General features: G+C 40.1%; 1 protein-coding gene across 1 annotated transcript in view; it reads left to right on the top strand.

Moving 5' to 3' along the window:
• LOC309601796 (BDNF/NT-3 growth factors receptor-like) overlaps positions 1 to 15,540 on the top strand; it is a gene marked incomplete at both ends in the record, with an annotated part of 230,630 nt that overhangs the window by 17,550 nt on the left and 197,540 nt on the right. Inside the window, 3 exons of the mRNA XM_082334926.1 lie at positions 2,314 to 2,388; positions 2,607 to 2,678; positions 10,334 to 10,402. Coding sequence (XP_082191052.1) covers positions 2,314 to 2,388; positions 2,607 to 2,678; positions 10,334 to 10,402 — 216 coding nt within the window. The remainder of the gene's footprint in view (positions 1 to 2,313; positions 2,389 to 2,606; positions 2,679 to 10,333; positions 10,403 to 15,540) is intronic.

Below are 15,540 nucleotides of genomic sequence, written 5' to 3'. Positions count from 1 at the left end.
TTTATTTGGCACAATACATAAATCAACTAACAAATGAAAAATAGATTAATAAACCACAAGAGATCAAATCAAATTCATTTAAAAATCTAACAAAGGGCACAAAATATATAGGAAACTTAGATTACAATGGGTGCACCATGTTAATATTATCCTAAGAAGCCCTGCAGAGCAGTCATTGATGTCATATGATGCTGTGGTAACGTGTTTTGTCCAGTATCACATGTTGTCTTTTGTCTGCCTTTACTTTTCCCAAGAGACAATGAATCCCGTTAGGGGAAATTTTTTGCTTTTCCTGGTGCTCAGCAAGACCGTAGCCTAAGTCAGCTTTGCAGCTTGGAGGTAAGCCCAGCCCACCTCTTGGGATTCTCAAGCTTCTGTTGGGATGTGGGCACACAAAAGATTTCTCTAAAACACCAGCTATGGTAGATTTTATTGTCTTTGGGAAAGCAATACACTTTCTTCTCCAATTCACCAGAGTTCCTTTAAATACAAGAAACACTTGAAGTGAAAACAAGTTTTATTCTAGCAAAATAAATACTCCTTCTGTTTATGAAAACATACTGTATTGTGGCTTTGCTTAATTCTGGATGCTTATGAAAACACAAGTGAATCTCAGTTTCAATTTGTCTGTGACTGGGGTTATCTTTTGAAATGCATGGACTCTTTGACAAGGTGATTTCCCACAGCAGACTTATGTTTCTGCTCATAAGGTCAGTTGAATTGCACTTTCCTCTGATCATGTCCTTCCTGGACAGCATGATTTGTACTGTGAAACTTTTTTCTGTCTGCAGAAGAGATAAGCTATGTATCATCCCATGTATTATCTGTACAACATTTTAATTTCCAATTGGTGGGATGTCACTGGTCATTCATAGATCTCGCATGGTAATAATACAAAAGACCAGCTTGCATGCCCACATCTTTTTGGGGTTCAAGCAGAAATTCACGGTATGTGAGAGGACTGACAGTACTTTGGTCTGTTATGAGTTTCTCTTCTCTTAATTTCCACTTGTGTATGTAATATAATGAAGTGTAGCCTCCCTTTCTTCTGTTTTCCTATTGCCACACCTTATAAAATAAAATTCCAACTACTTTGTGAAAGGGAGAAAATTAACTTAATGAGTGATTAAATTAAGAACAAAATGAGGGAAATAAGACTAGGGCAGCCCCCCCCAAATGTAAATGGGAGCAACTCCACTACTACCATGAAAGTTGTCCCTTTTCCTGTTTTAAAACCCATGAAGCAGTGTCCTGGAAAACAGTGACACTGTAATGCATCTTTATTTGTTGTGTCTTTGGGGTGACTTCTTTCCTTGATGAACTCATTTCCCCTGTGCAAAACTCAACTGTTCCTCTTCCAGCCCTGTACCACAATAATAAATGATGGGGAAGATTTTAATGAGCACTTTTGCTCTGCAGGTGCTTTAACTAGAGCTCAGTGTTAATTGCATGTGGTGGGTTGACCTTGGCTAGCCGCCAGGTCCCCACCAAGCTGCTCTATCACTCTCCCTTCTCAATAGGACAAGGGGAAAAAATATGACGAAAAGCTTGTGGGTCAAGATAAGGACAGGGAGATGGGGTCCCTCCCATGGGATACAGTCCTTCATAAACTGCTTCAACGTGGGTCCTTCCCATGGGCTGCAGTTCTTCAAGAACTGCTCCAGCATGGGCCCTTTCCACAGGGTGCAGTCCTTCAGGAATGGACTGCTCCAGCATGGGCTCCTCTCCACAGGGTCACAGCTTCCTTCAGTCACATCCACTTGCTCCAGTGTGGGGTCCTCCACGGGCTGCAGGTGGATATCTGCTCCATCGCAGTCCTCCATGGGCTGCAGGGGGACAACCTGCCTCACCATGGTCTTCACCATAGGCTGCAGGGGAATCTCTGCTCCGGTGCCTGGAGCACCTCCTCCCCCTCCTTCTTCACTGACCTTGGTGTCTGCAGAGTTGTTTCTCTCACGTTTTTCTTGCTCCTCTCTCCTAGCTGCTGTTTTGCAGCAGTTTTATTTTTTACCTCTTCTTAAATATGTTATCACAGAGGCACCACCAGCGTCACTGATTGGCTCAGCTTTGGCCAGCAGTGGGTCTGTTTTGGAGCCGGGCAGAACTGGCTCTGTCTGACATGGGGGCAGCTTCTGGCATCTTCTCACAGAAGCCACCCCTGCAGCCCCTCCTGCTACCAAAACCTTGCCACGTAAACCAAATGCAGTGCAGTAGGTCAGCAACCACTGCCAGCTTTCAGACTTCACTGCTGACTTCTGATCAAGGCCATGGAAGGAGCCACTTTCTTACTTTGCTTTTTGTCTTTTTCAACAGTTACATCGCAAACCAGCAGAAATTAGAAAGTATCAATGACAATGAAGTTGGATTTTATGTTGGACTTAAAAATCTGTAAGTATATGTGATAATTTTATTTCTTTATTTCTCTTGCAGAAGCATTTACAGATCTCATGAAAAAGTAGGGCTAACTTTTTGCATTATAGAAGACAGCTGTAGAGCTTGCAGTTCAACCTAGTTGATATTTCATCCACATTCTTATTTTAAACATTATCATTATTCTTTCCATTGTATTTTAAATGAACTATTCTAAGTTTTATATACTTTCACAGGACTGTGGTGGATTCAGGCTTAAGGTTTGTGTCCCATCAGGCATTTGTGAAAAACGTCAACCTACAATACATGTGAGTAAGGATAGCTTCTGTCTTCTAAGTAAGTTAAAACTGTCCAAACCTTGTTAACTCCCTTCTCTCTCTTCCTGTTTCCTTAATATAAAATGTTTTAACTTCTAATGGCTTCCTGTCATTAATGGGTGTGAAATAGGACATGTATGATAAGGAATTGGTAGATCATAAGAACATAACGTGGAATGGACCCTTCCAACTCATTATCCTGTCTCTAACAGTGGTCGCTGGCTGTGTCTCTTTTAGTAAGTAGTGGAGCACAAAGGAGTGCTTCTCTCTACTGAGTCATTTGGTGGTGAGAGTATGATGTCCACACTATGTGCATCACACTCAGTGACATGGGTTTGACTTTGGACTAACTCTAGTCTGATTCAGTGGGCTGAACATGTTTTAGCAGCTAGAAGTGCATTTGATCCATGCATGGAGCGCATCTTCTAATGTAGTTTGACTAGTTTACATTCCCCACGACTCTACCATGCCTGTGAACTTAAGTCTTGTAAGTGAGGATGATCAGAATATTCACTTCAGCTCAATTCTAAGCTGAATTGATGCACCCAAAGCAGAATATAAGAATGCGGTTATTTTCCCACCCAATTGCACTTTCAGTTCATGAACTTCAGGAAACAGAGTTGGTGCCTGTGCAGCTTTTTGACCATGTTTTTCTAGATTACTTACAGTTTAGATTTAGCAAAGTACAGAGAAAAATGATCAGTTATAAAGAAAGATTTTGTGGGTTTTTTTAGTTTAAATACATATCCCTGAAAGACTGGAGTGCCTTTCAGTGGGACAGACATAGAGTAACTCATTCTACTATATGGAAAATTGTGGTTCCAGTCCTACAAAACATTGAGATCATGTGTGGGGCTCACTGTTTTAGCCAAGTATTCATGTGTGTTTAAGTCCATTCATCTTTGTTAGATATATTTATCACTTAATTAAACCCTTGCTTTTATTAAATTTCTAATGAAATCAAGAAGACGTAAGGCCAAGCCTCAGGCTTCTAAGATGCCTAAATGCTTTCTTGTAATATGGAAGAATTGTTGAATTGGGCTTAGGACTGATTGATTTGTTAATAAAATGGACTCACTTTCTGCACCTGTGTTTTTCAAGGAATAGCAATTAGTTTATGTAAAGAAGTGGGCATGAATATCTGAATTTGCCTTCACAGTAATTGCTGTCCTTAATGTGGAACAAACAATGGAAGAGTATGAACCAGATCTCGCTGGCCTATGAGAGTTACATATTACTTCATATAGTCCTTAATAAAGTAAATTGCTTTTACTATAATCAGTTGGTGAATAAGGGAAATAATACCTTCCAGAATGAGTTTGTGTGTCTACCTGTGTGTCAGTTTCCCAGTGAATTATGATTGAAGATGAAATTTCATAAAGTCAAGTGCATATGCACTGACTGTGGAAATGCACAATGAGAAATTATTGGCTAAGTGGCACAGTTGCAGAGAAATGTTTAGTGGCTATATTGAAACAGAATCTCAGCATGATGCAGCAGAACAAAGCAAATTCAGTCTATGATCAGAAGTAATTTTGTGTTAGACTTTTGCATCTTTTCCCCATTACTTTAGCTGCTGGGAAGGCATCTATTAGAATAGTGTATACAGATTAGGACACCGAATCTACCCATCTAGAAAGATATTTGAGAAGAGCAACAGAGCTATAAGGAGTTTGTAAAGCAAATCATTTCAGGATAGGCTGAGAAGGCCGAGTTTGTTCAATTTAGTAAAGAAAGGAGTGAAAAAGAATATACATCTATAGGTTTTTAAAAGGAAAGTGATTATGAAGAGGAGAACAATCAGTTTTCTTCATGACCATGAGGATAGGAAATATTGAGTTTAAGTTGTAACAAGGAAGATGACAGATAGATATTTGGAAGACCTTCCCAGATGTATGGGCAAGTAGACACTGCAAAAAATAACTGAGAGAGTTGGTGGGATCCTCTTCATAGTCTTTTTTTGCCTGGTTCCTTAAGAAAATGAGGCTCATGCAGTCAGAAAGTGTCTTTGTCCCCAGTGGTTGATTCTAACCAAAACTGATATAAGTGAATAGATTTTGTGAAAATTGGCCATTGGGCAGAACACAGAGACCCTATTAGGGGTCCTGCTTAGGGGAAAAATATCATTGTGCACATATGTCCTGTTGGGCACTAGAGAATCCCTGTGGACAAGATGTCTTTAAAGTACTTCAGCTACAGGAAAAGCTTCAAATGGAGCACATAATAAAACATGGAATACATATCTGTTGGTATGCAGGCTTTATTAGAACTCTAGTTCATGAAACTGCTTGTTAGAAACAAATTAAGCTGACTGACATCTGTTACGTTGATGTACATGCAATACTGATTCAGAAGAAAGTTATGAACTAGGAGCTTGTCCAGTCTGATACTATGGTTTCTTTGTTGGGGAATTAGTAATCTTAGCAGACACAGGATAAGCCTAGATAAGACTGAAAATAGTAAGTGGCACCACCTTCTCTATATATACGTGACAAAGCAGTTAGTATGGAGACATTTTTGCCTAGGCTGATCTATTATCCCTGCAAAAAATGCATTTGTTTGTTTTCACTGGGAAGTCTTGATGCATGTTAAAATGTTTCTGAAAACCCTGGTGAATCATTGCTTGTTGTCATCAGCAATAAAACTCCTGTTTTGGGACTCCTGCATTGGGAAAGAAATTCAGATGCTGTTGTGGTTGTGACAGTGAAAGCTATTAAAAGCTAAAATCATTTTGCTTTGCCAGAGTGACTTCTGAGTACAGATCCTTGAGAAGTCTTACATTTTATTTTAAAACATCAGTTTGTCATTATTTCATAAAGAAAACAGAAACTCCAGACACTTTTCTGAAGACTGATGCAACTGTATGAGCTTTAATTTTGCTAGTGATACTATTATAGTTTTCTTTTTCTTACATGAGAAGTCTTTTAATGTAGTTAAGAAGCTTTATTATAAGAATATAGCATTTATTTTATGAATCATATAAGAATATAGAATTATAAGGAACTTATTAACACATATTTCCTTAAGCCTTTTCTTTGTCATTACCTTCTTTTCTCAGCCAAACTTCTGTAGCCCAAATATCTTTCTAGAGTTATGTATGATGACAAGATTTGAGTAAAATATAAATAATAGAAAGATAAATGCTCCAATAGATACCACTTAAATGTAATTAATAGCCTTGCTCATCTAATTCTGCTATTCTCATTGACCTCAGGGTCAAATTAGTCAACAGATGCGTTTAGCAAGCTATTAAGCAGTCCTAGTTTAGTAGTGCTGTAATTTATAAGATCATCTGCTGCTGAAAATAATTTTAATAGACCTGATTAATACACATTCATGGTATTCTGCCAATACCTTTAAATACAGAAATAAATTTCACAGCAAGTGTGTATTTCCTAAAACATTAAAAAATAGTTATTGTTATGTACCAGGCTGTGTATAATTGCATCACTGAATCATAGATTCGTATACATTGTATACTTACAGCTCTAGGTATTAGAATGCATTCATATCTCTAGGCTGATTTGGTTTAGGAAAAGTAACCAAATGTAACTATTTGAGACCTAGCTGCAGATTTTCCCTTACATGTGCGCAGGCAACACAGGGCTGGCTCCAGCTGTAGGCAGAGCAGGAGCCTGTAGAGTGAGCATAGCAAAATGGCCATGACCATTTCTTCAACTCTTCCCTCCCATTCTTCTTAGATCTGTTCCCTCCTCTTCCTTCTTGCCTCTCCTTGCCAGGAGCAGTGTAGGCAGTATAGTGGCATAGTGACTGTTGTGGGTTAACCCCAGTAGGCAGGTAAGCACCACACAGCCACTCACTCACTTCCCCACCACCACCTCCAGTGGGATGGGGTAAGAGGAAAGGAAGAGTAAAAGCCAAAAAACTTCAGAGTCGAGATAAAAATAGTTTAATACGTGAAGGAGAAGCGGAAGAAGACAGAAAGAAAACAAAACAAGTGATGCAAAGGCAATCACTCACCATCTCCCATGGATAGACTGATGCCCAGCCAGTTCCTGAGCAAAAGATGGCTAACCTCCGAAAACCCCTCCTCTCCCTTTTTATTGCTGAGCATGATGTTATATGGCATGGAATATCTCTTTGGTCAGTTTGGGTAATTTGCCTGATTGTGTCCCCTCCCAACCTCTTGCGCACCCCCAATCTATTCACTGGGGGGGGCAGAGTGAAAAACAGAGAAGGCCTTGATGCTGTGCAAACACTTTTCAACAATACCTAAAACATTAGTGTGTTATCAGCAGTGTTTTGGTCACAAATCTAAAACACAGCACCATACCAGCTGCTATGAAGAAAATTAACTCCATCCCAGCCAGACCTAGTACAGTGACGTTGCAATGTAAAGCTGCACCTGTGTTGCTAGCTATGTGAATATTTATGCAGCTGCTTAGGCCACTCTTGCGCTCCCTATGTTGCCACAGGTATGCTTTTAGCTGTATTAGGTCTAACTACTTTAAAGTGGGCTTGATATTCGTATGTAAAATACATTCGTGCTTTTGACTGCATGCTGGTCTTATCCTTAGGTATAGGTCTGGAGACAGACTCTGTACTCCATACCTTTTTTTTTTTTTTTTAAATAAAAAAAGGCTTTCGAAGCCCAGATGAATCATCTTTAGGCTGCTCACCACAATCTTTGTGTATGTGTGTGTGCGTGCGCACGCGTGTGTGCACGTGTGTGTGTAATTGAATCGGTGAACTGATTTATATTCTCTTTCCATGGAAGTGGATGAGTGGTCATTGCCTACTCTGTAATAAGTTGGTCCATGTTTTTTCACTTAACATGGATTAAAGAGACCATAGCAGGCATCTCTATAATCAATATCAAGTGCTCAGTTTCTGAAAAATATATATAACAGTAAATTTACTGTCAAAGTATAGTTTAAGGTAATACATCAGTAACAGTGGTCTGAAAAATTTCTGTTATATTCGCCAACTTAAAAATCTTTAAGGTGCTAAACTACATGGAGGAAAAGGCTACAGTCATAAAGTACTAAATGTGTCAACCCATGACCAAGAATATAGGAACAGGATTTTTTTGTTACTGTTTTTACTGCTTCTTACTTCCTTTGTCTGGTATATAGCAAGCACAACTGGTAAAAATCTGAAAAGACAATTACACCTATTGAGTTACTTTTGTTTTTTCACAACTGGATTTGTTAAAATAATAATTCTTTATTCTTTTGATAATTTGCTTGAATTAATAGTTCCAGTTCCTCACCAGCTCATGCATTTATACCTGCATGAAGTGTTCAGAAAGTAACATATTCACTGATATTTGGACAGTAAGTCTGGCTTATGAATTTAAATCAAGTAAGGGCTATTCTTATGCCTAGGGGGTTGCAATAATTCTCCAAAAGTGATGAGTGGCCTGAAGCTAAATGACAACAAAATACAATTATGGCAACACTGAACAGTCTGCTGTCCAGTAGAGCTCATATCTCTGAATGAGGCATCTTAGCTCCTCACAGAGAAATGGAGAAATAGATGACCATTAGTAAGTTAAGCAAGGAAGCATGTAACCAGCCAGGAGGAAATCAGTAGGAAAAATGGGACTTCAGTCCTGTTCAGTCCTGCTCGTGAAGTAGTTAGACTCTTATGTCCACTCCAGCTTACCAACAAAAAACCCTTTCTTGGAGTCAGTCTTTTTTTTTTTTTTTTAAGATTTTCTTAAAAATATTTTTTAAAGATTTTATCGTCTTAAGAGAAAAAGAGAGAAATACCATCTCATAGGATGGCTGGGGCTCTTACGTAAGATGTTTGAGGCTCATTTTCAGATCTGTATTGTGATACTCTAGTATTTAGAAAGTGGGAGAGGAGTGATTTTCAGAGCCCCTTCTATTTGGCTTGGTCTGGAGTCAGAGCTTGAGCCTGGGCTTTCCCTTTTAGGGTGTCAGGGAAGACCACATGAAATGGAACAACTTCAGCTGGACAGAGATTTCCCTGAGGGACTCATCATTTGATGGTTAGGGAGTCCTCCTCATATGGAAAAGTGAGGTTCTTTGCTGTGCAGAAACCAAGATTTAAATCTTGTCCTCCCATGACCTGGAATATGTTGCCTTCCACTAGACTAGTAAGTAAGCGGCATGGGTACCTATCTGCAGGTAGAACCCACTGTATATCTTCTTGTCTTTCAGGGAAGATGGGATTTAGTCACTGTGCAGGTAAGAGAAGCAGGCACTTGCCTCATTTGGGAATACCATAGGGGCATCTGTGTGCGCTGCTCAGCAGTTTCAGGACTGGATGGATTTTTTTTTGACGAGTGAGAATCACCTGTGGAGGGGTAAGATTTGACATGTTTTGTGTCATATCAGTGCTGGAGACAAGAGCCCAATTTCATAGGAGGATTTAACTTCTTTCTTTCAACCTCCCAACCTATTGTTTGTGAATATTAGGAAAAACATCATAGTTAGTTAACATATTGACTATTTTTTACTTAACTGCAACTTCTGTCCTACATGCAAATTGTACTTTAATTTTGACCATCAGGATCCACATGAGATGTTTCCACCAGCACCTACTGTAGGGCTGCTCAGTTGACCTGAGTAATGAAACAGTAGCTCACCCATTTTGTTCTCACACATTAGGACCAGTCAGCTTGCAAACTTCAGGCCATTGTTTGCTAGAAGGGGTCAACAAAAGTATAGTAAATAAAATCTCAAAGATTCCATTCTAAATGTTTATAAAAGATGCAACTTGCATCCCCATAATTTCTCTGGAAATTATCTTGTACTCAGAGATCAAGGGCTGAAAGTAGGGGGAGTAAACACTGTGTTTTTTAGTTAGGGGGCAGGGGGAAGAGATTTAATCCCTGTTTTAAATGCTATGCAACTTAAAATATGGAGCCCCTATGGCACCTCTATAATACCGCATAAAACTCGTGGTATTTTGGCTCATAATGGTGATTTGCACTACACTACTGGCAGTTTTACAGTTTACTGCTCTCACTGTCTTTAATTTGTGGACTGATAAGACTATAGAAAACCAGCATTATTTTGGTTTGGAGAAAGTATTTTTGTAAGCCTGGGAAGGGGAGCATTTCTTTGCTCTGCATAATGGGAGAGGACCTTTCATTAATTACCACTGGAAACTGTAAATGCTTAATTGACATAAAAAAGCTGAATATAGGCATTTTACATTTTTGCTTTTTATCTTTCCTGTGGGTGCATATTGCACATGTAATTTGAACATAATAACTAAAAGTCCCTGATGTGGATGTGTGCTAGTCTGTGAGTTACAGAATTTGGTGCAGTATCAAAGAAAGGGATACAACCATTTCACTTATGAATAAATTAAGCATATAATTAACACCTGGACTTTACATAATACTTATGAAACAATTCAATCTTCTGCTTTTCTGTAATGAACACAAGTGCTTTAAGTGAAAATATTGACCCCCTGTTGAGTTTGATTTTAAAGAATGTATTTAACTTCAGACACAGGCTGGATTCAAATCCTTGAAACCCATCAAACTGTAAAAAGAGACTGGGCGCTATTCCTTTCCCACTGAAGTTAAAGGAATAAGAGCTTTTTAGAGCTGGTTTGGGCTCTTCTTTTTTTTTTGAGACATAAACTGTATTGGGAGTGTAAGAAGAAGCAGTCCTAATTAATAAATTTTTTCTGTTTTCCCATAGAAATTTATCCAGAAACAAGCTCTCAAGTTTGTCCAAGAAGCCTTTTCGCCATCTGGGCTTGTCTGATCTGTAAGTTGTCATTTTTAAAAATAAAGTTTATTTGTGGCTAGCAATGAAAGAACAGGACTTTGAAGTTTGTTCTTTTGAAGCTACAGGTCCATCAAAGATTAGAAATTAAATTCTGATCCAAAGGCAGCAGCAAATACGTTGCCGGTGACATAAGTGCAGAGAGATTTTAATTCCAGGCCTTCAGAAAAGATCAAGTGTATGTTTTAACATAAATTTATAGTTCAAAATAGCCTTTTCCCTTCAACTTTAAAATACATTTTATGAGATTATTTCACACAAAGCTACTGGTGCTTGTATTAAATATTTGAGCTAGTAAAAAATACAGCCATCTATAGATCATAGAATCATAGAATGGTTTGGGTTGGAAGGAACCTTAAAAATCATCTAGTTCCAACCCCCCTGACATGGGCAGGGATACCTTCCAATAGACCACGTTGCTCAAAGCCCCATCCAACCTGGCCTTGAACACTTCCAGAGAGGGGGCATCCACAACTTCTCTGAGCAACCTGTTCCAGTGCCTCACCACCCTCACAGTAAAGAATTTCTTTCTTATGTCCAATCTAAATCTACCCTCTTTCAGTTTAAAATCATTGCCCCTTGTCCTGTCACTACAGGCCTTGGTAAAAAGTCTCTCTCCATCTTTCTTATAAGCCCCCTTTAAGTACTGGAAGGCTGCAATAAGGTCTCCCCAGAGCCTTCTCTTCTCCAGGCTGAACAACCCCAACTCTCTTAGCTTGTCTTCATAGGAGAGGTGTTCCAGCCCCCTGATCATCTTTGTGGCCCTGCTCTGGACCCACTCAAGCAGGTCCATGTTTTTCTTATGCTGGGGGCCCCAGAGCTGAACACGGTACTCCAGGTGGGGTCTCAAGAGAGCAGAGTAGAGGGGGAGAATCACCTCCCTCAATCTGCTGGTCACACTTCTTTTGATGCAGCCCAGGATATGGTTGGCTTTCTGGGCTGCAAGCGCACATTGCTGGGTCATGTTGAGCTTCTCATCAACCAACACCCCCAAGTCCTTCTCCTCAGGGCTGCTCTCAATCCATTCTCTGCCCAGCCTGTATCCATGTTTGGGATTGCCCTAACCCAGGTGCAGGACCTTGCACTTGGCCTTGTTGAACTTCATGAGGTTCGCACAGGTCTACCTCTCAAGCCTGTCAAGGTCTCTCTGGATGGCATCCCTTCCCTCCGGCGTGTCGACCACACCACTCAGCTTGGTGTCATTGGCAAACTTGCTGAAGGTGCACTCAATCCCACTGTCCATGTCCCTGACAAAGATGTTAAACAGCGCAGGTCCCAATACTGACCCCTGAGGAATGCCACTCGTCACTGATCTACACTTGGACATTGAGCCGTTGACCGCAACTCTTTGAGTGTGGCCATCCAGCCAATTCCTTATCCATCAAGTGGTCCACCCGTCAAATCCATGTCTCTCCATTTTAGTGACATCTTCAAATGAAGTCTTTATCTCATATTCTTATATCATATTGGCTCCACAGCTGCTATGCTTGTGGTTGGCTATTGAACAATATTTTTGTTTTCTCAAAATCTTTGAGTTTCAGTGTAATGCTTCATTTGGTAATGAAGCATTTGTAAACATATATTTGTTGATTGTTTTAACATTACATTTTTGTTCTGTGCTCTTTCAAGCAGAACTTGTATATTGGTATACATTCCAAAATTACATAATCAAAGGGTAAAAAAGGGGAAAAGAGGATGTAGCATGCCTGCGTGGCAGATGTTGTTGTATCTTATTTGTTTTGTTAAATTTGGGGCTCACAGAAAAGGTAGAGTTTTTGAATGACTTTGTGATTGGGGGTATTGGCACAGAAAATAAGGCAGGCAGAATTTGTGTTTTGTATAAAGCTCTGATTAGTGGTTCTTCACACTGACTTCTCTCAAAAGAATTTCTAAGGCCTGGAGTTGTGCTGCTGTGTTAAAAATGTAAGAGAAGTGGTTGTCTTGTGCAGTCTTTGCTAATACGTGGGACTGCACAGATCCCGCAAGAGCTTTAGGAGGGACAGAGTTGCAGGGGGACAAACAGAGGCTGCTCTCCTGGAGCTCAGAGCAGGGTCAGAAGTAGCCTGAAGCACCAGCCCAGGAATTGCAACACCAGCCTTGAAATCCTCAGCCTTTTCTGGTGTAGTTTGTTATTTCAGCACATGAGAAACGAAGTGAACAAATCCCAGTGCTGCAAACAAGGTTATGCCCCTTAGGTATGTTTTGTTAGTAATTAAGTTGGTGTAACAATTTTCTTTGCAGCCCAGGAAATATTGTTTGCTGGAATTTTCTTTCGTAACTGCTCACTGAGCACTCTGATGGAAAGACTAGCTAGTTGCAGAGCACTCCTGTTGCCATATGCCCTGCATGGGTTTGTTGCTTCTGAAGTCCCAGTTTCTTCATATGCCATATCCAGTCTGTGCCAAAAAGCCAATGGGAGTGTGTACTTAGCTGTAACTTCTATATTTTGTAGTTGTCTTTGCCCCCTGGACTGCAGAAATGTAAGAGTGAATATGCTCTAGCTTAGGACATGTGTAAAAAAAGGAAGTCACAGCATTTTTAACGGCATATTCTGCTCTCAGTTCTGTTGGTGCTTTCTTGAAATTAGTCTGCTGCCTTTAAAATATTTCTTCTGAAGTACAGATCAGGCCATTCTTGAACCTCTCCATCTCAGGTGAACAGTTTATTTTAGGTTGTGGGTGAAGTGGGTGCTTATTAGATTTTTGAAGGAGAACAAAGTCAAATCCCTACATACCTGTTCACTGAGATGATGTAAGAAATTGCTGATCTTTTTGAACAAGTTGGTTTGCTCCTGGGCAGAAGGAAAGAAAAAAGGACTTGGGACAGAATCAAACATTATAAATATGTAACAGGAATCATGGGAATTAATTTGATGAGGTAGGGAAATAGCACTTATTGGCAAAACATCTGGCTGATGCAAAGTAGGTGCAAATACATTTATATTGTTAATATTGGAATTAAACAATGGACATTCAGTGTCATGGGAGTAGAAGCAGAGGAAATGGTTACTGGGAGTGAGCCAGACATGGGAAAAATGGATGTTGTGAAGGTTGAACTGATTAATATTTGAGGTATGGAGGCAATGTGTGATGGGGCCCAAGTTAGAGAGAGATAGGATATAAAACTGAGATAGGGGCTTGGGAAAGAGTGGGACAGTAGAGATGAAAAAACAAATGAAAGTTAGGAAAATTATGCAAACAAAGATTGCAATAAAGTGGGATAAATAGAAGTGGGGGAAGGGAAAGAAAGGGGCGGGAGGAGATGAGCCTGAAGGGTGGAAAAGCAGGGATAAAAACAGAATCAGTTGAGCAATTGTGTTGATAAGAGGAGGGAAGGAAGAGTATTGGAGGGGGAATCTAAGAGGAGAATGATGCTATAAATAGCTTCTGAGGAGCTTGTTCTAAATCTGACAAGCAAGTGTCCTGTTGGTAGCACACTTTTAAAGCAAAACATAAATGGATGAAAAGTTCAGACTAGGGTGAGGTAGGAAAAATTCTCCAGATACTGCAGAGAAGGAGATGACACTTTGAAAGGCTTCCTCTTTTAGAACAAACCAGCTACAGATGTAAAATTACAGCAAACAAGATAAAGTCCTGTAATTTCCTTCTAAGTCAGATTTTCTTTCATGCAAGAGTATGTGGAGGGCCATCATATCTCTATCTCACAATTTAAAACAATGGAAGAAAAGGATTGCTCAGCCACATTTCAAGGGAGATTTCTCCTTTAAAGGGAAGTTATTGATGAAACAGAAAATCAAAAGTAAATTTTGCTATTTGGAAAATGCCCATTGTAGGTTTTGACCCACCGGATCCTAATGTTCATATTCTGTCTTGCTATATTGGGTGTACATGGCAAGGTTTTGGTAGCAGGGGGGCTGCAGGGGTGGCCTCTCTGAGATGAGGCCAGTGGCTGCCCCTGTTGCCGGACAGAGCCAGTTCCAGCTGGCTTGGCAACGAACCCACCGTAGGCCAAAGCTGAGCCAATCAGCAAAGCTAGTGGTGCCTCTGTGAAAACATATTTAAGAAAGGGCAAAAACGCCAGAGAGGCGGAGGAGGAGAAAAAAAAAAAAAACAGGTGAGAAACAGCAGTGTGAACACCAAGGTCAGAGAAGAAGGAAGGGGAGGAGGTGCTCCAGGCACTGGAGCAGAGATTCCCCTGCAGTCCAAGAAGAGGACTATGGTGGAGCAGGTATTTGCCTGCAGCCCATGGAAGAGACCATGACAGAGCAGTTATTCACACTGCAGCCTGTGGAGGACCCCACACTGGAGCAGCTGGATGTTTCCTGAAGGAATTGCAGCCTGTGGAGAAGCCATGCTGGAGCAGATTTTTTTTCCTGAAGGACTGCAGCCCATGGAAAGGACCCACACTGGAGCAGGGGAAAAGTGTGAGGAGGAAGGAGCAGCAGAAAGGAACTGTTATGTACTGACTGTAACCCCCCCCCCCCCCCCCCCCATGACACTTGAGGCAGGGTGGGTAGAGAAGTTCTTGTCCATGCAGTAGTGCTGTGAAAGTCCAGCAGGGGAACAGGTTGCATCTCTAAGAAGCTGAGTATTACATGATTATTTGCACACTCATATCCTCAGGAGGCAGCCTCAAGCATTTATGAGTACAGATTTTATGAGCAACTTGAATTTAGTTTCTGTACATCAAAAACATTTGTGAAAACTTTGGTAAGAATAATTGTTCTTATAATGAGATGACTCAAGCAGTCACACATGCAGGCTTTATTGGACCTCATCTATGCTTTTAGGAGAAAAAATGAGATACTGGGTCATTTGTTAGCTAGGTATTGGGATGTTTCTGTTCATATTTCACTTGGGCTTTATTGCATTACATTTGTGTGTGGTTTAATTAAATTTTAAAATTAGAATTGGATACATTTGCTAATCGGTGATTTAAATTTCATACAGCATACTATATAGCTAGATTATACTATACATTTCTGTTTCAGGGCCATTTTTTCAGTTAGTGTTTCTTCATGACATTAATTAGGGCTTTTACTGTGAGGTTTTTCCAGAGTGATATACATGATGAATCTTTAAGGTTGTGTAAATTCCTTTTTTATGATTAGAGTTAGAATTTGCCTATAATACATGACTGTTTGGCTCTATAAAGAATTT

Source organism: Platalea leucorodia (assembly GCF_965183815.1).
Source record: "Platalea leucorodia genome assembly, chromosome: W".
Lineage (NCBI taxonomy): Eukaryota > Metazoa > Chordata > Aves > Pelecaniformes > Threskiornithidae > Platalea > Platalea leucorodia.
This window is presented reverse-complemented; position numbering and strand designations above follow the sequence as displayed.